The 24,274-nt window shown below is 34.0% G+C and overlaps 1 protein-coding gene across 3 annotated transcripts in view; it reads left to right on the forward strand.

The window, feature by feature from the left end:
- The window catches only part of CACNA2D1 (calcium voltage-gated channel auxiliary subunit alpha2delta 1), a 483,532-nt gene that overhangs the window by 229,268 nt on the left and 229,990 nt on the right, over positions 1 to 24,274 (forward strand). For all 3 annotated transcript variants that reach the window (XM_081286479.1, XM_081286480.1, XM_081286478.1), the window contains exon 4: positions 23,778 to 23,837. In XM_081286479.1, coding sequence (XP_081142605.1) covers positions 23,778 to 23,837 — 60 coding nt within the window. The remainder of the gene's footprint in view (positions 1 to 23,777; positions 23,838 to 24,274) is intronic.

A 24,274-nucleotide genomic window follows, 5' to 3' on the forward strand; every position in this document is an offset into this window, starting at 1 on the left:
TAGCCTTAACTCTGTTGTTTCATTTGTGTGCAGAAGTTTTTTTTTTTTAACTTGATCCAATCCCAGGTACTGATTGTTATTAATTTTCCTGAACAATAGGAGTCTTATTCTGGATATCATTGCCTCAGCCTATATTTTGAAGTGTTTGTAGCCTTATAATTTTGATGCCACAATTATTACATTGAGATTCCAGTGTACTATGAAAGCAGTTATTTAGATGTGACCCTTTATTAAATAATTTCACAATATAAAGTTGATTAAATATACATAATAAAGGGCATATTTAAAAACACATAAAAAGTAAGACAGGCTTTTGCATTAAATACATTTGTTTTTAATAAGGCTTACTATTCAAATATTGAACTTTGGGTGGAGTTCAAGGGAGGATAAAAAAAAATCTCAAATAATGTTGAGTTTGTAAGGTTTGCAAAACATTGCAACATGATTCAGAAAACACTATGCAGTACAGTGCATTTATCTATTTCCTACTCAATTCAATAGAGTGTGGATGTCCATAGGTTATGGTAAACTCAAGCATAATAAATGTTTCTCTTAGACTCTGTTTAAATCTTGTAGATAAATGACACATTTCATTTTGGTTTGTGCTAAATCCTTTTAGACTTAAAAATATTCCTACAAACCCACACATCTCAATAGATTTGGCAAATTGTGAGAGCAATTATTGTTAATTTCCCAACTGTTAAAATATGCCTATTATTTGTCTGTTTGCCCAGGACTATTTGGGCCAAACATGGTAGAAGAGATTAATTTTCAATTGTCATATGGTCATTGTATTAAAAAATAATGTGTAAATGTGTATTAAGTTACTTCAGAAAAATGTCCAGCTGTGTCTAATACTCATAGTATTTAGGAATTTCTTGCATCTGTTTGTCTTTGTTCACTATTTTGAATGATGAGGGTAAGAGCCCAGGTAAAGTGCAAGTTTCTGTTCAAACCTAACTGAAAGCTTTAGGTGGAATCCTTGTAGAGCATCATTCACCAATAGAGCTGGGATCAAGCACATCATTCACCAGTAGGGCTGGCAACAAAACAGAACAGACAGAGGAGATTTGGGATTTTAAGAAGTAGAATAGTTCCAGTTTAGCTGATGATTTCAAGGTGAACATGATTGATGTAATAAATGTTTTTCTTTCAAGGAGTGTGATTAAAATATCATGAATTAACTAATGCTTCCTGCATAGCTTACATTAAATGCTATTGTACAAGTGAAGACCACTTTCTGGCACCAATCTGTGGAGAACAGTTGGTGTGTGTGTGTGTGTGTGTGTGTGTGTGTGTGTAGTATTTGTTAGATGTTTCAAAAACTTTTAAGTTTTAAGGAATGGCTGCTAAAGTTATTTGTATTTGAAATCAATATAGAATCAATATAGATTATTGAAGGTACAGCAATACTTGCCAGGCAGCTGCCCCCGCAAAAGAGTTTATTTGGTATGTTACCCCTACATTTTAATTTCTCTTTTTGGCATATAAATTGTGGAACCAACTTTGAAGGATCTTGAATTCTTACTTTCTATTTTCTCTACTGGTTCTATTGATTTTTCTACCTTTTAAATAGATGTTTCTAGAAAAGTAACACTGGATTCTTGTTATTCTCTGTATATTCTCTTTTTATGCCATATTAAACATTTTTATATTTAATATGATGAATATCAAGTTAATACTTTCACATTTTTAAACTCTAGTTTCCTATCCCAAAGTACTGAGATCTCTGACTAGATTTCCCAGATTCCTCAAACTTCAAATTCAGCATTCAACATTTTCCTCAGAAAGTTCTTCCTCATGATTTTGTAGCTTTCAAAAATATATTAAAGTGCAATTTCTGATCAAACTTTTGCTTCTGTATTTGTGATCTTACATGCCTTATCAGTCCAAAAGAAATTACAATTATTAAGTTCGCAAAGGGATCCTGGGAGTGATACCAGAGATTCCTGGGGAAAGTCTCAAAAGGAGTTTAAGCCACAGCCACAAAAGTAAAGTTAAATTAAAAAATTATACTTTTCAAGTATTTAATATTTTTTAAAAAAACTATCTCACAAATGAACAATTTCCACTGATCTCTCATTCCATTCAATCTACTCATATATAACACCTTGGATTGTCTTCAGAGCACATCATTCCAAAATATTATGGCAGGAAACCAGAATATGCTACCCCAGTGAATTGTCATTTATTTCCCCTTATGCAGAATATTTATGCTTATCTTATCCTGATTCATAAACTTGTGTATGTGAATTCAGCTATATGCACACTGGAACAAAATGGAATTCTACTTACTAGGATTTATTTTCATTATTGGTAGGAATTATTTCAGTTGTTCCAGCTCTCCAGATTCTGCTTTTGCCTATGCAGTCCCCACATTGCATTTAGATTTGGAAATGCAAACCAAACCTTTGTCAGACTTTCCTTTCTGGGCAGCATACATGATGCAGACTTTTCATTTTTTTTCAAGATTTTCTTCCATTTTTAGAGAATAATTTAATTTGTTATCATATATATGTGCATACTTTATGTTTTTGATTAGCAGAGTGCCTTGGTATTGGTTCTAAGTTTCTATACCTTTAGTATGGTGTTACTAATGTTGTTGATAGGGTCATTTTGAAATTACTTTAGAGTTCTAAGTGATTAAATGTCATATCCCCCTTATTTTCTCTTTGGAATCTCATTAACTCTTATGTAAATCTGGACATAAAATCATCGTATTTAAATATTTTCCTTCTTTTCTTCCCCTCTATATTGTATTGTAAAATTAATGAAAGCAGAATATTTTTCTTGGTTTCTAAAATTACATATTTTATTCCATATAGTAAAGTGGAAAGGAATACAAAGAGTGATTTTTTTTAAATACATAAATTACTGAAAATATGACCTTAAAAAATTCCCCATAATGCATGGTGATATTATTTTTGGAGGGGTAGAGTGCTTGTCACCTCAATATATAATGACTCATTCTTTGTAATTTCTAAGATAGATCTGAGTCCTAATTGAGAGAAAAGCTTTTTCTGATTAAGCTTGCAAATTATGACCTTTAGTGCAATAATTCAGTTTTTCTTGTTTCTTTGCTGTGTTCATATTTTTTTGATTTGCTATTTCAAACATTTAGTTGTACTTCTAGTTTATAACACACACACACACACACACACACACACACTAAACATATACATGTGTGTGCCTGTACATGTAGGCACTCACATGTACCTCATTCACAAGAAAAGGAAATTAGTTGGGTTTATTCATGTTATGACTCTTTTTCTTTAAATTTCTTTGATTTTACAAACCCCAAAACACTTTCAAAGTCAAAGTTTTCCCTAATAGAAGGTGGAAATGAGTGGAAGGGAAAAGCAAAGGTTTTATACAGGATGATATTCAAAGGAACAGTCCTGTGTTCTTTGAGTTAGAAGGTGGTGATTAGGTTTTCAGATTCAGAGAAAGTGTGAGACAACCTAATTAAACACCTTTTTGCTGAAAAGCAGCTTGATAAATCCAGATTGCTTTGGGGAGCTCTCAAAGCTTTTATCAAGAAGCTAATACTGCAAAACTATTTTAAAGTAATAGCTTTTGAAAAATTATTTACCAGTCTAGAAATAATTTATGATCATAATTAAATATATATGCATGTAAGAATGCTTACATTTAGATAGGTTAAAATGTATATTTAAATGTATTATATATTTGGTCAATGAATCTGTAATAAGCATACTTTTTTAATAATAGTTAAGGTAAATGAATGATTTTATGACTTCTTAGTCTCATATTTCTTTTTATAATTCCAGAGTAAATATTTATATGATAAAAAGGGTGTTTGGAGATTGTGATAAGGTAAGAAAAGCATATGGTTAGAGACCATAGATTTATCGGACTTGTATATAAAACCTTTATCTTCTTTATGAATGTAGTATTTACTGTTGTTCCTATTGACAAAATACTAGTTAAGTGTGGACTGTGTACCTGGGCATAGAATAGAAATGTATTTTGTAATTTTAGAGTGTCATTCAATAGTATAACTTGTTTCCCAAGAAAAGTATTTTTCTATTGCCCTTATTGACTTCTCAATGCTCCAATAGACAGATTCTTTTTATAATATTATTTGTCATTCTATAAAGTGAGAGAAATGGACCTAACAACTTCTTAAGATTTCTTCCAATCTCTAGTCATATAGTATTGTATAAATTGATTTTTTTTTCAAAATGCTGAGAGGAAACAGTGATGAATTTAAGGATATTGGGAGGATTCCTTTATTTTTTTCTGAAAATGGCCCACAACATTATTAGAGAATATTTGACATGATAGTATTACAGGTTGAATAGGACAGGAGGTTGCACTTGAATCATGGGGAAGGATGGTATAAACAAATCCATGCACTATTGGGTTGATTAAATTTATCTTTCTGGGAATTGAATATATGGTGGTGTTTTATATTACAGATGAGATTTGAGAAAAGTTAATGAAGCCGAATCCTCATTAGATGGCCTCGCTTTTCTGCATGTTTGATTGATAGCAAAGGATTGTTATTGTCTTTTAGTAATTAATCTCCTTTGTGCCATAGAACAGATTATTTTATAAAACAATTTATTCATAGTTAATACAATTATGGATCTGAAGCAATTAAACATTGGCTCACATTCAAGATAAAGAAAAACTAATTGATAAACTGAATTTTTCATGCGAAAAACAAGAGCAATACAATCTTGCCCTGGAGATAATTTTCTGTACAGATGAATAACAATATCTTTTAGCCACTTACATTGTTTACTTTCAGTTATAAAATTTTCCTTCTCTGACTTTTAAAAACTCTTTAATGAAACAGTACAAAAATGAAAATTTCTCAATATTGAACATCATATCTTTGCATGCAAACTTGATAGTAGAGAACTTTTTCAAGGCAAGATAAGCTTTGCAAATTATTTGCAATGATAAACTACACTAAAATCAGTTTTTTTAGGGGCTGGGCATGGTGGGGCATGCCTATAATCCCAGCCGCATGGGAGGCTGAAGCAGGAGGATCAGGAGTTCTAGCCAACCTCAGCAACATACAAAGGCTCCAAGCAACTCAGTGCCACCCTGTCTCTAAACAAAAAATAGAAATAAAGGCTGAGGATGTGGCTTGGTAGTTATGTGCCCGGGAATTCAAACTGCAGTACCGAAAAAAAAAAAAAAGAAAAAAAGAAAGAAAAAAAAAATATATATATATAATTTTCTTTGAAACATTTGTAATAAAGCTTTTAACTCTTGTACATTTAATGTAATCCTTTAATTCATAACTTTAAAAATAATTTGAATTATTCCTCAATCAAAATTATGAGTAGTTCTAAAGCAGATACGATTCTTTGTTATCTGTATATATCCATCAGCTAGCCTAGAAGAAGCTCAATGATAACTCAATGAATGGAAGTTGAATTTTTCCACACATTTTTGTATGCACTTCCTTCACCCTCCTGTATCCTTTTTTGTCAGAATCATTTTGTTCTGTATTCTTCTACTATTTCTCAGAATCCACTGCTCAGAACCTTTACTTGGACTTTCCAGTTGGTACTTTTGATTCTAAAATCATCCTTTTATTCTTCTTGGCTTTTAAACTCTTGCAGAATTTCCCATTTTCTGGGATCTTGTTGGCTTCCTATCTAAAAACATTACGATAAACTCACTAGTAGAATATTTGGGGACAAGAATGCTCCTTATGGTGATTATCTCATAGATACCTCTGTTTGCGAACACTTTTGGAACAGGTGTTGCATGTTTAACCCAAATTTGCAAATCTTGGATGGAGACAGAGTACTATTTTTTTTAGAGAGAGAGAGAGAGATAATTTTTAATATTTATTTTTTAGTTTTCGGCAGACACAACATCTTTGTTTGTATGTGGTGCTGAGGATCAAACCCAGGCCGCACACATGCCAGGCAAGCGCTCTACCACTTGAGCCACATCCCCAGCCCCACAGAGTACTATTAACTAAGCACAGAAAAGTTTAGGCACAAATGCAGCTTGCTAAATCTCTCTGGAGCTAACCATGAGTCTCTTTTACTCTGCTTATCCATTAAATAATCTCATTAAAATCTGCATTATGTAAGAATGGAACACTGCAGCCCAAATGCTCTTTTCATAGTGCTGAAATTGATTGTTCTTAAAAACCTAATTTACATAATGGCTGCCAATCTTACTGGAGTGAGATGGTATCTTAGGGTGGTTTTGATTTGCATTTCTCTGACTGCTAGCGATGGTGAGCATTTTTTCATGTACTTATTGATTGATTGTATGTCCTCCTCTGAGAAGTGTCTGTTCAGGTCCTTGGCCCATTTGTTGATTGGGTTATTTGTTATCTTATTGTCTAATTTTTTGAGTTTTTTGTATACTCTGGATATTTGGGCTCTATCTGAAGTGTGTGGAGTAAAGATTTGTTCCCAGGATGTAGGCTCCCTGTTTATCTCTCTTATTGTTTCTTTTGCTGAGAAAAAACTTTTTAGTTTGAGTAAGTCCCATTTGTTGATTCTAGTTGTTAACTCTTGCACTATGGGTGTCCTGTTGAGGAATTTGGAGCCCGACCCCACAGTATGTAGGTCGTAGCCACCTTTTTCTTCTATCAGATGCCTTGTCTCTGGTTTGATATCAAGCTCCTTAATCCATTTTGAGTTAACTTTTGTGCATGGCGAGAGAAAGGGATTCAGTTTCATTTTGATGCAAATGGATTTCCAGTTTTCCCAGCACCATTTGTTGAAGATGCTATCCTTCTCCATTGCATGCTTTTAGCCCCTTTATAAAATATAAGATAGTTGTAGTTTTGTGGATTGGTTACTGTGTCCTCTATTCTGTACCATTGGTCCACCCGCCTGTTTTGGTACCGTATGAAGTCCAACAACAACAAGTGCTGGCGAGGATGCGGGGAAAAGGGTACACTTGTTCATTGTTGGTGGGACTGCAAATTGGTGCAGCCAATTTGGAAAGCAGTATGGAGATTTCTTGGAAAGCTAGGAATGGAACCACCATTTGACTCAGCTATTCCCCTTCTCGGTCTATTCCCTAAAGACCTAATAAGAGCATGCTACAGGGACACTGCTACATCGATATTCATAGCAGCACAATTCACGATAGCAAGATTGTGGAACCAACCTAGATGCCCTTCAATAGATGAATGGATAAAAAAAATGTGGCATTTATACACAATGGAGTATTACTCTGCTTTAAAAAATGACAAAATCATAGAATTTGGAGGGAAATGGATGGCATTAGAGAAGATTATGCTAAGTGAAGCTAGCCAATCCTTAAAAAAAAAAAATGCCAAATGACTGCTTTGATATAAGGGGAGTAACCAAGGACAGGGTAGGGAGGAAGAGCTTGAGAAGAAGATTAACATTAAACAGGGATGAGAAGTGGGAGGGAAAGGGAGTGAGAAGGGAAATCGAATGGAAATGGAAGGTGATCCTCAGGGTTATACATAATTACATATAAGAGGAAAGGAGGGGTAAGAGTAAAATAATACAAGTGGAAGAAATGATGTACAGTAGAGGGGGTAGAGAGAGAGAAGGGGAGGGGAGGGGAGGGGAGGGGAGGGGAAGGGGGATAGTAAAGAATAGGATAGACAGCAGAATACATCAGTCACTAGAATGGCAATATGTAAATCAATGGAAGTGTAACTGATGTGATACAGCAATCGGTATACGGGGTAAAAATGGGAGTTCATAACCCACTTGAATCAAACTGTGAAATATGATATATTAAGAACTATGTAATGTTTTGAACGACCAACAATAAAAAAAAAAACCTAATTTACTTTATGCCGCAGTCTCGGCTGGGCACCGAATCACGAGCCACCACACAGCTTTGTAGATTCAAACAGCAATTCTTTATTCCCGAACTCACACCGGCCTCCACACACGTTCTCTCGCAATCCCAGTTCTCCTGCCACCCAAATCACCTACTCCACGAGGCTTATTTCCCAAAATGCTCTCTGAATCTCACGAGAGTTCAACAGGAGCTTAGGCAGCAGGAATGCCCTAATTCCAGCAGCAATAATCCTCAACATCGAACTTCCCTAAAATCCAAGGTCTTAAACTGGGAACGCCTTAAACTTGTCTTAAACCGGGAACGCTCTAAACCCAAGGATTGGGATACTTCCTCAAACTGCAGGATACACCCTAATCCTGGATCCACCCTCGTCCTTGGGCAGGGTCACCTAACATGCAATGTCAACAGCGAAATTAACATGGGGTACGCTGGCAAGGAAATTTCCTACTTGGTAATGGCCCTCAGCATCTCCCCCCTTCTGATTAATTAAACAACAAGCAATGTGGCTTAAGGACCGTGCCTGGTAGGTTGTCCAATTCAACATATGGTTCTTACCCGTCATGGGAAAACTGACCTTTAGGCGTCAGCCTCCTGTCTTAGGTTGAATCCACTGCAATCAGATCAACCCGTCACTGACTACCTGTCCAGCATTCAGCCAAGCTTGTGGAAAGGCCTATGCACCAGTGGGGGGGTGAGGTTTCTTGCCTCACCTCTGTTGGCCCCCAAATATCCTTGGTGCCAGTGGGGGGGTGAGGTTCTTGCCTCACCTCTGTTGGCCCCCAAATTTTAGACCATCACTAGTAGAAGGGAGGAGGATACAGAAATGCCACGACACCAAGCCAATTGACGGCTCCTTTGGAAAAATTGCGTCACTGGTGACACCATCAGCAAAGATATGCCAGCATTACCACAATTAACATGGGGTGCGCTGGCAAGGAAATTGCATCACTGGTGACACCATCAGCAAAGATATGCCAGCAGTACCACAATTCGCTGCATCAGACGATATTTCACAATGCATGCAACTGATATATAGTCCAGGCAAGTTCTGCAGGCAGTTCAAATCGGAGGAGTCTATCAATATGTCCATTTCCTCCCAAAGTAAATCGAGTCCTTGATTGAGCATTACTTGTTGAGTTAATTTCATTGATGCATCAGTTTATGCAGTTTACTGTGATGACTATCATAGAAGCTGTAGTTTGGTTTTATCTTAGTCTTCACCGGCACTGGGATGGAGATGGGAATTCTGGCAATGATGCTAAAGAGACATTATCCTGAACAGAATTATTAAATATAATGAAAAGGAAAGGTGAAAGTAAACTAACAGATCTGTTAACCTCCTTAAAAAACAATCCTTAACAGCTGTTTACCTAATTAAAATTAAAGCATTTAAATCATGTGAATAAAAAAAAAAATTCGGATCCATTATTTCATGAGCGCTCCTCAAATATGAAATATGGACATACACACATACAGACATACAACACAAAACAGAAATGTGCACACATAACATACAACACATAAGACAATAAAGGCCTTGTAGTTTTACCTAGGTGAAATCTCCATTGCAATGTTTAAAAACTCCACAGTCAAAAAATAAAATACAGTCAAAAAATAAAACTGATCAGAAAAACATTAACCTAGGTTTGTATGAGCTCAAAAATAAAATAGAACTTTACGATGTGGGAAAAATGCAATAATAAAATAGATATTGAAAAAAGCACCATGGTTAATCACTGTCGCAGATGTAAGAATAGCCAAGCTGGAGCTCTGGATATCAGCTGTTATGGATTTGAGTCAAATCATCTTCTTTTTCTGTAGAAATTGCTTTAGTTAATCTCTCTGGAATCCAAATCGGCTGCTGTTCTCCCTGTGGAAACACACAAAGGGAACCCCGATTCCAGACAATAACTGGATCAGGGCCTTTCCATTGTCCTGTTAGAATATCTTTCCAAAGTACCTTAGGCTTATGTACATTTTTCGGGTACATATGTCTTTCCGCAGCACTAAGTCCTGATGAATCCAAATTTAGAAAGTTTAGAGTAAAAAGGGTTATTTTATCTTTGGGGGATATATACCCCTATAAGATCCTTTTAAATTTAAGTCTTTCAAAAGCATTCTGCCTTAGTTTTTACAATTACTTTAGTCCTTTTAATTTTTTGATGTGGTTTTAAACCATAGTTGTCTTAGCCTCTTGCATTTTCTATCTGAAATACCTTTACTTGACATTTTCAACCATTTTCTATCTTATTTCTATCTTCTAGTTTTCTTCTAAGGTTTTTATATTTACCCTTAGTTGCTTTTTTCTCTCCTAGTTTTCTTTTGTTTCCTATTTTGTGGGTTTAAAATTCTTGTCTTTCTATATCTTTTATCTTCCTATATCTTTTTTATCTTTCTACATCTCTTTTTTTTTACCTTTCTGTACTTCTGTTTTTAAAGTTTTTCACTTCAAATTTTTAATCTTCTTTATCTAAATATCTTTTATCTTATCATCTTCCCATTTTCATGGGTTTTTTTTCCTCCATCATGAAGGCATCTTAACCACCTTCAATTTAACCTTTTAAAGCCTTTTGCAACTTATTTAGACATTTTACAACTTTTTACTTTACCACACAAAGATTATCTCACCTCCCTCTTTTTAGTTTAATAAGTACATTTAAATAGTTTGATGAGTAAAGCAATCTTTTTTCCGCCATGAAGGTATCTCGACCACCTTCAATTTAACCTTTTAAAGCCTTCCAATTATCATCTATACTGTACTTTTAAATGTACTTTTTCACCACCTACAGCTTTACTCTTTTAAACGAGGCTTCGATTCTGTTTAAATCGCTTTAATGTCAGTTTACATGGCTGCCCTTCAACCAAAGGCTTTTTTTTTTTCTTCATTAAGAAGCTTTGTCTCAATCTGTCATGTACAAATACCTTTTTTTTCTTTCTTCCTTTCTCAAGCTTTTAAATTAAGTCTAGTTTCCTCAAAATCTTTTTAAATGGCATTTTACAACTTTTTACTTTACCACACAGAGATTATCTCATCTAGAAACATTTATTTTTCCTTTAACCTTTTATATTAAAATATATTTCCACATCTTGAATCTTTTTATATCTCTTTTTTAACCATTAACCCTTTTTATAAATTCACATTCTGAAACAACCCTTATAAAATTTTTGAATTTAGACAAATTACTCCACTTTAATAAGATGAAATACTTTCATGTTTTTTAAGGTACTATAATATTGTAATTGAAACCCAACTGAAACTTCTTATACTCTTTGTATATAAATTACACATGATAGAATCTTAAGACTTAGTAACCTTGTTTCAGCAAAGACACAGACCAAAGCAATATTAAACTTTTTTCCATTTACCAATTTATGAAAACACACATAATGTTTAAATATATTACCTTATGGAACTTAATAAGTAAAGAGTACTTGATTTCATATTTAGTGGTTGATATTTTAACACGTTAGCTTTGTAAATTAATCAGATGTCTGTAAAAACCAAGATCTTAGACAAATGTAGTAAACAGAACTAGCCATCTCTTTCTTGTTGAAGAAAAATCCTTCTACAGGATACCATGATGGTCCCATTGATATATTTAATAACTCGTCTTTAAAAAGCCATGGGCTACATTTTTGTATTGTATCAACATATGTCCTAGCTGTTCTTGGTCTCACTGGGGTGCCTCCTTTCTCTAACAATTTCTCTTCCTCGGAGGCGAACAACTTCAAACCTCGAGTCAACCATTTTCCCCAGTTTGCCTGAGAAAGTTCTAGGAACAGGCAACTTGAAACAAAAACAAAATAAATCAAAACAAGAACACATTGTTTTTTGAAATAGTCACCCATTTTTTTGCTCTCCTTCAGGAGCGAGCAAATTCACTTACCCCCATGCTTCAGACATCCCGCGTACGGGCCACCAAAACTTTACTAGTTACTCTTAGGAGGTAGACATTGTACCAAGTTCTGATGTTACTTTTTAATATCTTATTGTCATATTTATTTATTTATTGATGAGGAAACGTTTATTGTTTATTTTGGACTCAGTTTCAGAGGCTGAGTGAATTCATTGCCCTAGGCCCAAGATGAGGCAGAACATCATGGTGGAAGGACATGGTGGAGGAATGATGCTCACCTCATGGCAGCCAGGAAGTGAGAGGGTGGCAGGGAGAAGGAGAGAGAAGGGGTGGGGGGAAGCCATATTTCTTTAAACAGATTTATGATACATCAATTTATCTGACAACTACCCAAACTATATATTGTGCCTCGAATATGGCCAATATTATTTAACTTAAACTGTCTCATCTATGAGATACACTTTCTTCCTTTCTACTAAATTCCCATTTTACTTAATACTTTTTTCACAATTTCATCTAATCAAAGCTTACTTCCTCTTAGCATACTTTTGGTCTATTTCATGTATATGTATCTTTGTGATATTTTCTTCTATTATATCATGCTAGAGACTGAAGGTTTGTCTTTCAAAATTCATAATTTAAAACCTAATCCTCAATGTGATGGTATAAGGAGTTAGAGCTTTTGAGAGGTAATTGATTAGTCATAGAAGTTATTAGTGCCCATATAAGAGAGACCCTAAAGAGCTGCCTCAACCCATTTACCATGTGTGAGCATGGGAAGAAGACAACTGTTGAGACCCAGAAGCCAGCCTTCATTAGACACCAAATCTGGCAATACCTTGGTTTTCAAATTCCCAACCTCTGAAACTATGAGAAATAAATGTTTATTATTTAAGCCATCTAGTCTGCTATTTTTGTTTTAGCAACTCAATGAGCTAAGATATATCAAGATACAACTAAGTTTAGTTCTCAGGTATCACAGTATCATGTACAGTTCTTAACATCAAACTCTACACATAGAATGTAGGTGATCAGTAAACATGCAATTATTGATTTATTTAATTGAATTATTTTTAATTTGCTTATGGTTGTCAGCTATTTCCTTAGAAATCTTGACTATTAATATCTTTAATCTCACTGTATTTATCTATTCATGTGATTATTTTTTGACCACTTGAGATGTGGTTATTGAAAATTCTAATAAATGATTCTCATTTATGGATGTTATAGGAGTATACATACTGCAATAAATATTATTATATATGGCCTTATTTCTGTTAACTTTCTATCAGATAAATTTAAATAACTCTACATATTTTCCTTGCCTACAAATAGGTTAAATGCTCTCTAACATCAAAATAGCATTGCTTGTGATTTCAGTTTCTTGAAGAAATGTTCGTAAAATAACTTACCTTCTTTCAAGAGAATTTGGGATTTGGATAAATATAATCAGGGTTATGTTTGTAAGGTTTTACTCAGTTTTAATGTGTTCTGTATTTCCCAAATGTGGTCCTTTTTTTTTTTTTTTTTTTTTTTTTTTTTTTTTTTTTTTTTTTTAGGGTAAAGGAGTGTGTTTGTCCACATTATTCCTTTCTTTGGCATAAATTATTTTCTTGAAAAAGCTTATCAATCTGGGTAAAGAAGTCTGTGCATAAACATTTCATCTACCCTTCTCAACTTTCCAGTGTGAATGTAGTCTCTTATGTCCAAACTAAGCACCCAATCTTCCCCTCCACTTTTAAATCATATATAATAGAATTATCCAGAAGGAGTACGAGTTACTGGCGTTTCTGAGAAGGAAACTGTACCCTCAAAGTGAATATTTTCTTTTTTTTTTCTTGTTTGACCTTTTGTTTTTTGTTCCATTGCTAAATTGCTGAGGCTAGCTTTGAACTTTTGATTCTTCTGCCTAAGCCTCCTGAGCCACTGGGATTACAAGGCATGCACACCCAACTTTGTTAATATTAGTTCTTATTGGCAGTAAGATTTCTAGTTCTGAGTTAAGTTCTCTAACTTGTTTTCTCATCTATAAAATGGAGCCAATGGTAGTGTCTATTACATTTTTAGGAAAGATACATGAGATAATTTCTAAAATGCATATACTAAGGACTTGGTATTGAAAAAATGCTGGCTCTTTTTTATTTGTGTCTCATTAGGATGATTATCTGAGGTCCACATGTAAAAGAAAGTTCATAGATTATAAAGAACTACATACAATTTAGCCATCATTATTTTAACTTATAAGGTACATCGTATAATGAGCAATCGGAATTTTTCTTAGAAAGTGTGCCTTTAGCATTTCTTAAAAAACATTTTGTGCACTTCTTTTTGAAGAAGGCTTTGAACTTTGCACTTGAAAGCCAAGAGCTTAAAATTTTGTCTTCGAAGTCTTAAATCTAAGAAATGTCAGCAGAAAATTATAGGGTAATAATATGAGGACTCTTTCATAGTGTCAGTTTCTGGAAGCTCTTACCGAAATTCTTAAAACTTACTTGAGAACAAGAGAAATAATAGAAGCAGACTCAACCAGATATGACACATCAAATTTTTGCTTAATATAGTTTCTGCCTTGGAACTCTCTTTAGATCTGACATGAGTTTTTTCAAACCTAGTCATACCCCATCACCTTTAGTAAAAACTTTCATTGTTTGCAATGTGGCTTCCTTGTTCCTCATCTTAATGACCAAAACCTAACACATCCAAGCTGATGACCATAATAAACCTAATGCTCAACACTGGAGTCATATAAATGACCCCCACCCCTCCTGCCCCATCTGTTTTCTTCACACTGTCAATACACAGCCCCACAGGAAAGCCTAGGGTTGATGTCTGTGGACCATCATAAAGGAATCATCTCCCAGGCCTTCCCTTCCTCATCCTTTGGTTGACACTATAAAACACAGAGCCACCTCTCAATTTCCAAACTCTCACCATCAATTTATGATGGCATCTTTATTTTGTCTTCAGAACTACTACACTGACCATACGCTGTGCATATTAAGAGTATTGGTATGTCTAAATAGTGCTTCTCAATGTGTGCCCAGACCAGCTGGAGCAACATCACCAGGAAATTTTCAAACATGAAAATTCTGCAACCCTACCCTATCCTGTTGAATTAGAAACTCTTGGAGTAGACCCTGTCAAACTGTGATCTGTATAAAACCTCCGAGTGTCTCCAATGTGAACTAAAGAGTGAGAAGAACTGATCTAGAAGCAAACACTGATATTATACAGATTTTTTTTCTGGGATTAAGTGAGATTTTTACAAAACAAACAGCAATAACATTTTAGTCAACATTAGCCATTTTGAATTAAGAAGTGGGGTAAAAGAAGGTAAGAATTGTTTTATTTGTTAACACAACATAATCCAACAGGCAATCATCACTATGGTTTATGTACTTGAAAGTGTTCTCAATATTCTGTAAGATTATATCTACTTCAGGCACCTCTTTTTATAAATTCCACAATAACTATTTGACATCTCCAGCTCTCTTTCTTCTTCCACCCACCCTTTGACTCTCTTTATATCAAAGGGGATTTGTATCCATTACCTCAGGCTACTCTTCAACTGGTTGTAAACTGTTTATCATTCTTGCTTAGCTATTTTAATTTCTTTTTGCTCTTAAATAATTTACCTTTGAATTTAATTAACTCACACTGGCTTCCAATTTGGTGAGTGGGTTGTCATAAAAAAATAAAAGTGTTATCTTAGACAGTAGGCAAATTTTCTGTTTTGCTAAAGTTGCTATGGAAATACCTTCCCCTTTTTTGTTAAAGTATGGGAGGATGGATGTACCACATTCTGTGGCAGATAAAAGTGTGTGCTATATCCCTATACTGGTATACACTTTCCTCCTAGGAGTTAGAAAATCATGATGATGTGTAAATCAGCAATCAAATTTGTAAAATATACAATTTACTAGTTTTTTTTAAATATAAGAAACATGGGGCTGGGGATGTGGCTCAAGCGGTAGCGCGCTCGCCTGGCATGCGTGCGACCCGGGTTCGATCCTCAGCACCACATACCAACAAAGATGTTGTGTCCGCCGAGAACTAAAAAATAAATATTAAAAATTCTCTCTCTCTCTCTCTCTCTCTCTCTCTCTCTCTCTCAAAAAAAAAAAATATAAGAAACATCATTTCCTAATAATGGGAAAAATATGTTATTTTTATTTTCCCCTTTTCTCTTTTAAAAGCTGTAAAATGTTCAGTAACTCTTCAGTTTGTATTTACACTTGAAGCAATGCTATTATTCTACTTCTCCTCTCCTCTCCTCTCCTCTCTTTTCCTCTCCTCCCCTCCTCTCCCCTCCCCTCCCCTCCCCTCCCCTCCCCTCCCCTCCTCTCCTCTCTCTCTCTCTCTCTCTCTCTCTCTCTTTCTCTCTCTCTCTCTCCTCTTTCCCTCTGCCTCTCCCCTTTCTCTCCATTTCTTTCTTTCTTCTTTTCTTTTTCTTCCTTTCCTTTTTATATTCTTCACTACTGGGGATTGAAACCTGGGATACTCTACCAACAAGTTATATGCTCAGCCCTTTATTTTTATTTATTTTTAGACAGGGCTCCATAGTTTTCTGAGGCTGGCATCAAACCTGCCTCATCCTCCTGAGTATCTGGGATTATAGGTATGTGTCATTGTATCTGGCTGAAACCTTGATCTTTTAAAGGGGCCTGCCAACAAAACTATCTAATTTTCTCTAGAACAGTATTTTTATTTTTCTAGACAACACATAAATGAATCTTTCACTTTGGAGAGAGATGCTATTTCTTTCAATGCAGTTTGCCATATAAACAACATTTGAAAATACAGTTTTATTAGCAGCCATTCACAAGACAGAAAGTAATATGAGAAACTGGACACTTCTCTCTCATTGTGGTGATTAAAAGTAAGACTAACTCAGGGGAACCGCCAAAATAATTTTAAAGCCTCTAGTTTTAGTAATTGTGTGCCTGGTTGAATAACTTTATTCCAGAGAGTATTTAAGATGTTTGCTTTTTCTCCTTTGAAAGTGTATGAAACGTTTTTCAATAGTAATTTCTGGAGTTCATAATTCCATTAAGTTGATAATGTAAGATTTATATGTTTATAATGTATTATAACATTTATAATATAATGTTGTAATTTCTCTCTACCTACCCTTTTAATGTGATAGTATTTATTGAGGACTCCACAAACATCCTATTTAACCCTTAAAATACAACAATACATGTAGTGTTATAATCCTTATTTTATAGTTGAGAAATCTGGGGAGAAAGGTATTTATTTAACTTGCCCCTGGTCACATCTATTACATGGATGAGTTGTTTTCATTATATTTCTTAGTTACTCAATAAAGAAAAATAATTGCTAGATAATTAAGGAGAGTTCTCATAATGGCTCAATACAACCAACTTAAGTTTGGTATTTGCTTAGGAATTCTCTACAAATAAATCACTGACTGAAGAAGGCCTTTAGAATTAGCATACCTTCTCATCTGAGTTCAGTTGTCAGCTGAATAGGTACTCTTTGCATTCCCTGAGCATAAGATCTCCTAATGTAAATAATTTGGTATTATAGCTCAACGATGTAGGACTGCAGACCATATTATCAGCAGAGCTAAGGGCTAGACTACTTCCAAGAACTACCCCCATTCCTCTCCACTGTTCAAATTGTTTCTTCTCTATAGTGACCTGCTTGTGGTTTTCTAAATTTGCAGTATACAATATTTAGAGAAGATAAGTCATAATAGATTAATTCTAGAATCCCAGAACACAATTCCATGAACTTGCCTGAATCCCTACTATATCCTCAGTCAAGTTTTAAATTTTAAGTGTCAGGTGTTGTTGAGTCAATGTAGCAATTTTTAAGAATTGAGTGATGTATTCATTGAATACCATGCTTGTCTTGTAGGAAGACAACATTGTGGCCAGAAAGTCTTCAGAATATCTTTTTCAAACTATCAGGATAATGAATGATAATGATTCCATGAATCTAGTCATAAATATTGGTGTAACCTCAAAATGCTTGGCGATGATTATTTCCACACCACACACATTTACCAAGTGCCTGCTCTCTACCACACAATTGGAAAATATTGGAGGTTCGAAATGTGAAAGAAGTGGCTTCATGCACCAAAGGAACTCAGGGTTGGTAGTTTAGACCAGGAGAAGACACAAGTATTGCATTATGGGTGTCAGAATAGGTTAGCTCCTGGCATCAGTGAAGGGCAGTGAGCTGTTTGTTAACTGCTTTCAAATCAATTCTATTTAAAATAGTGTCTCTCTCAAAGAGTAACTAAAATTATATGTCTAATATCTCTAAAATATTACTCTGTGGGAGAGTGTTTTCAAGTTGTATTGGAAGGAAAATATGAACAATTTGGAAACTGTAGATTTGCAATAATGACACAAGATATAAAATTAGAATCACTGGATGGTGGTGGGGTTGGAAGGTTTTTGCATGAGGTCCAGGTTTGTTAAACAAGCTCATTGGGTTATTCTTTGCAAGTGGCAAAGCTTAGAGCTAATGTGAAAGTCACATTCAGTTGAACAATCTTTTCTTATTTTGTACAGTAGTCAAAGAAAGGGAATGATAATTATCAGTTTTATATTATTTACTCTCACTACTGCTGAAAAGGGGTTTTTGCTGTTCTCACCAGATATCTCCTTTACTCTAGCTTCTGTATTCAAAGTATTCTTAAGTGTTTGGCAGATTTTCTTTCTCTCTCTCTCTCTCTCTCTCTCTCTCTCTCTCTCTCTCTCGCTAATTACATCTCTGAAGATTAGACTAGAATCTTTGAGGTTAATTTCAAAAGCATTTACTGAAGATGGCAGATCCATTCTCAAATCCATACAACACAATCCAGAAGCCATGTTCCAAAGTTTTATTTTTCGCTTGGCCACAAATAGAGGAATAAATGATGACTGGATTGATTTCAGCAAGTTTCATTAATATGTTTTGCATATATTATGCTTTCTAAAAGCTTACACCACAAGAAGAAACAATGTTTGTATTATGAGATTTTTATTTCACACAACCTGGCAGGAAATCAGTTATAAGAAAATGATAGGCTATAAAAAATAACCTGTAACTTTGCATTGTACCTCATTCAATGTAAGATGGATTTATGGTTTGGCTTTGTATAATCCCAAATTAATGCTTTTTTGTAAATGTTAATAATTCTCTCATTTAATGATTGTGGTATTTATAGAAGCATTAAGACATTTAATATGACACCACTAAATATACTTCACACAGTGCTTTATTTCTATTTCCTCAACCTATTTACAGGTTACTTTAACCAGAGTGTATATTAACAGCGTGTTCTTCTTTTGAGAAGCAGTAATTAAGATGAAAAACTCTCTTTTTAAAATAAAATTTCTTCACTGTAAACCAGTAGTTGGGCAGGTGCTATACTATTTTATCAGGATTCAGAAGAATTGCTCAATATTTGAATATATTTTTCTAAATTAAAATTGGATTATATTGAAATACTTTTTATAACTTGAAATCAATATGGGATCGTCCTGCCAAGAATAAAATCGGGAAATTGCAAAAATGATGATCATGATTATGTACTTGTATTTCATGCCATTAAACAAATCAGAAGGTCTGCAAAAGCATAGTTTGGGCAAACATGAGTAACACAGCAGCTTTGGTCATCATTGTTTGAGGTGCACTGCTAACCTCCAGTGCCAGAGAAAGAGGGCAGTGCCACATCTTGTTAAACGTTGCTGACATGATGATTTAGGATAATTTAGACAGCATGAGTAATGTCTGAGTGGAAAGCATGCTGGTCTCTTGAGAGAATAGACAGGCCTGTGTTTACAAATGAGGCCTGTTCTGTGTTCTGATGAAAAAGAGGCTATAGAGACAGAATTTTGTTGCTGAAAAGGATCTGGAGATGGCTTCAGTGTAGTTTCCCTGAGGGACACTGCCCTCCTCCAGACATTATTTTTCTTTCCAAATCCCTCAGAAAACCTTCTTATACATCATTGATCTAAAATGATTCTCTTATTTAATCTAAACTGTCACTTGAAAGGGTGATGGGCTCTCCTTAGAAAACTCATTCCCTTCAAGAAGCTAGTGGAACTTCTTTTTGTCATTCAACCTGCTTGCAGCCTACTAGGAAGAAGAATCCACAATATCAATATGTGATAACATTTACCTATTAAAAAAAAAACACACAACATTCCAAACAGTGCCACATAATTGATACCAATTACTTCATTTCAATGATTTCTGGGGACTGGGGAATTGTTCAAGGAGGTGACGAACGGGAACTACAAAGTGATTTGAAATATTATTAATATTTAATAATATCATAAATATTATTATAAATAATAATAAATAATATTATAAATAATTATTTCAAATATTTAAAAAATATTTATTTTTTACAAGAAGTTATCCATCAAATATAAAGAATGATAAAAGTGATTTTTGGATGGCAGTTTTCAGACAGTTGGTTTCTATGCTTTTCAGTATTTTCAGTAACCCCCTTCAAAAATGACCTGTGACTAAATCTTATCTTTGGCTAGCAACACTTTATATTTACAGTCTGGATAAAAGGCAATGCTTTAAACATTTTATTCTCCATGTAGAATAGCCACTGAAATAAAGTCAAACTAACCAATCATGTGTGTTGTACCCATTCAGACAGCATCTATCAAATAACACAAGGGGTGTGTGCATGTGTGATGGTGAGAGTGAGCAAGAGAGAAGAAGAAATAGTAGATGGTTCATTTGCTTTAGAAGCAGGAACTGTGGTTCTGTATTTTATTCTTTATACAGTTTCATACAGCATGCCCTTAGTAAAGGTTTATAGAACACAAGTACATACCTACTCTGTTTTTTTGTTGTTGAGACAGGGTCAGGTTGTATTGCCCAGGCTGGCCTCAAACTTATGATCTCCTCACCCTGTCCTTGGGAGTAGCTGGGACTACAGTCTCCTACCATCTCACCTGGCCACACTGTTTCTTAAGATATTTTTCCTCCAACATGGAATGTGTATTTATTTATTTCTCTAGTTATTACAATCATTAAATGTTGGAATGTGCTGAAGTTAAGTCATCCTGGGTAGTTTTACATTTTGTAACTTTTTAGCTTCAAGTTCCAATCTCCAACCTGGCTTTTTTAATCCAATTGAGCTTTTTCAAGGTTCCAGTAATATTTCTTTATAGAAATATTTAAAGCAAAATGAACTAAACAGGATTAAAAATAGAACTATTTTTCTACACTAATTTTACATAGTAAAATCCTTGTTCATTGGGATACATAAATGGCTAGAAGGCTTAAGAAGAATTCCGGACCTATATATTTGTAAGAATTTAAATGAACTGAATTCTTTAATGTTATTGGAAAGAGAAGAGCATCTCCTTTGAGATGAAATATGACACTAAATATTCATAGAGGTCTGTAATGCCCTGTCTATTCAGGTCTTCAAGAACTCCTTGTCAGCATAAGAAAGAATGAAGAAATGTCACACCTCACTATCTCCTTCTCTATTCCCTTTAGGAAGTGAGGCCAGAAAGCAGAGCACAAAGATCTATCTCCTTTTATGTCATTTATGGTAAAAATAGAATGAAATAAAATTGAATGCACATTGACTGCAATGTTAAACTATTCCCCAGAGCTGCATGTTTTACCTCCATATGGTTCTATAGATAGGAACTTTTCTGGAGGGTGAAATAGAGTAGAATTTAGGGACCACTAAGAGTCTTCATTCATTTCAGTGGTATTATTTACATGTTGAGGTGGTTATCAGTGACTATAGTGACATTCTATGAAGTCACATTTATGCAGTTCAAATGGAAGCAGAACTTTATGGATTTGATAATACACCATATTTTTAGAATATCAAATAGAAAATATATAAAGGTGATAAATTTCCTAGCAGCTGATCACAGTTAAAATCTTTGCCTAAAATTCCATTGTTAGTGAAAGGCAACATCAGGATTGGATATCATTTCTATGTGATTGAGAAGTTCCTGTTCATTATACCATAGCTCCACGTTAATTATGGTACCTATGCACTTTTCTTCAGAACACATAAAAGTCTGTTCATTCACCTAAGTCTGCTACTTTCAATAGGTATTGTTAGGCCTTTTAAATGAGTATCATGATCCTTTTCATATGTTAATAACCTTTTGATGAAGATAGCTAAAACTAATTAGGATGATAATTAGATTGTCAACATAGGAGTAATATAGTAATTTGCTAATCCTTATTGGGTGTTAACTGTTTGAACATTAATCAAATAACACATGCATATTTTACTTGGATTAGTCTGTTCTTATCTATTACCCCTTTATTAAAAAATAAAATTCTTGATATAGGGTAGCCCAAGGAAATTGTTTTGGAATGTTTAAATTATGTCTCTAAGTAAATATTTGATATTTAAATATGAGTCTCAACATTATTTGAGTCTCAGGGAACTATCATGATTCCTGATAGTTTTCTTTCAAATCTATCAAAGGAAAATTCCTCTTAATGAAATATTTCATAAAGTTTAAAAACATCCTTTAAATAATAATTAATCTACAAAGTAGGAGGCAAATTATTTCCTCCGAAATTTTTGTTTAAATAGTCAATTTCTAAGGAAAAAAATGTATTTGGTGTCATTGAATTAGAATGATAGAATTGAATCTTTATATACTTTATAATTATACTTTTTAGTAGACTTTCATGTCACCTGACAGAATTCAATGCTGGTAGAAAAGATGATCATGTGAGACAAAGTGAAGGTTGAGAAAGCAAAGCCTTCAAGGGAGTTGATCTTTCTCTCATCTGATAAGCTTGCTTCCCTTGTGTTTTCTTTCTTCTGCAGACCACTGTGTATCAAAAGCTTTTTTTTTTTTTTTAACTGATAAGCAATAGTCTCTAAGGATACCAGGACAAGACCTTTCTAAAAACACTTTCCAGACTAACACACTGCACAAAATTTTTTGGTGCTTATTTTTATTTTCCTATTTATCAATTTCTAAATAATCATGGATCTCTACCAGTGTTCTGGTTTTGATACTACTGCTATGTCTTGATATGTAAATTGAATGTCTGCTGATGCCACTTTTGATGGACTGGGTGAGAAACCAAAGAGTAGTTTTGTGGAATGAGCACAAACTTTTCACTCAGAATCCTTAAGATTTATTTAGTTTTCATAAAATTAAATTTTTAACATATTTAAATGATTTTTAAAAATTTTAAATGTTTAAAACAATTGGTTTGCATGTGTTATCTATTACAATTATACATATATTTATCATGTAAACATGTATGATCTCATTTACAATAAAGCTAATGAACCTCTGATTTCTCATGATATAAGCAGAATTAAGCTTTCACTCTCTCTGTGATCCATGCTGAGTGAGCCAGGTTTTTTTGCTTTGTTTGTTTTGTTTTGTTTTTTTTTTGCATAGAAAGATGATAAAGTCTTTATTTCCCAAATGAAACATGTATATAGAAAAATAACCAGAATGAATCATATGAAACAGGTTTTTTTGTTTCTTTCCAGTGTTCAGACTGGTTTTCATGCTTGATACTCTGTTGTACTGTGCTACAGTTAAGTGAAAGAAACATTTCCTGCTGCATACTTTATTGTTACAGGATATACTTTTATAGCCTAGTATGAAATCGGCATGCTGTACCAAGCAATTCACATTTTATTAGATAGGAATTTTATTAGTCTTAGTATAGTTTACCTATGGTCCTTAATAGTAGCTCATTGACTTTAAAAATGTCACTTAAAAAAATAAAAATAAAAATGTCACTTGACTGGAACAGAACTTAATTAGAGGCTTGAAGTGTCAACAATTTTCTAGCAAAATTAATATCCTATCTTGATAGTTTTTAGCAAATGGAGATGGTAAGTCATTGGAAAAAAAAAGCACTTGTAGAGGACACTACTGCTGATGACAGCAGATATAGTAAACTGGATGGCATTTAGGAATAGTTTGTTATTTATCACTAAATAGTAAATATATCAACTTTAATAGGTTAGATTGCTAAATGATTTAGAATTTATGAATCACAAGCAAAGAGTCTCCTCTGCTATTATGTCCTCGTAATTGATTAGACAACCTAAGCACTTTATGTAATAATTACATGTTCATGTGGTCACTTAAATTCTAAGATTTACTGTTTCTTTTTCAGCGCCTGGCTTTGGAAGCAGAGAAAGTTCAAGCAGCCCATCAGTGGAGGGAAGATTTTGCAGTAAGGACCCTTTTTAACCCGTCGATTTAAATAGATTGACTTTTGTGTTTGAATAATTATGATCACATTAAAATAATGTTTTAGTGATGGAATCTTATGATGTTATGTGTGGGACTTAAAAAAAAAAAAGGGAGGGAAAGAACAGCCTTACTTTGGGTAATCAGGACTAATTGAGTTAGTTTAAATGTTCTGGCTTATGCTCTATATTAAAAAATGAAAGTTCTTTCAAATGTTTTTTCCATACTTAGATATTTATAAAATGCTTTGAAATAACACTAAATTATAATATCTGAGTAATCTTTGTAGATATTATGAATATACCAGTTAAAAAACAATTTGCATTCTATGACTTTGAATTCAAAAGAGGAGTGTGTGTCTCATGATCACCTTGATGGTTGGCAGTGTGATCAAAGGGGAGAATGACTATATTAAATCTC

Source organism: Spermophilus citellus (genome assembly GCF_964194105.1).
Source record: "Spermophilus citellus genome assembly, chromosome: 3".
NCBI classification, from domain to species: domain Eukaryota; kingdom Metazoa; phylum Chordata; class Mammalia; order Rodentia; family Sciuridae; genus Spermophilus; species Spermophilus citellus.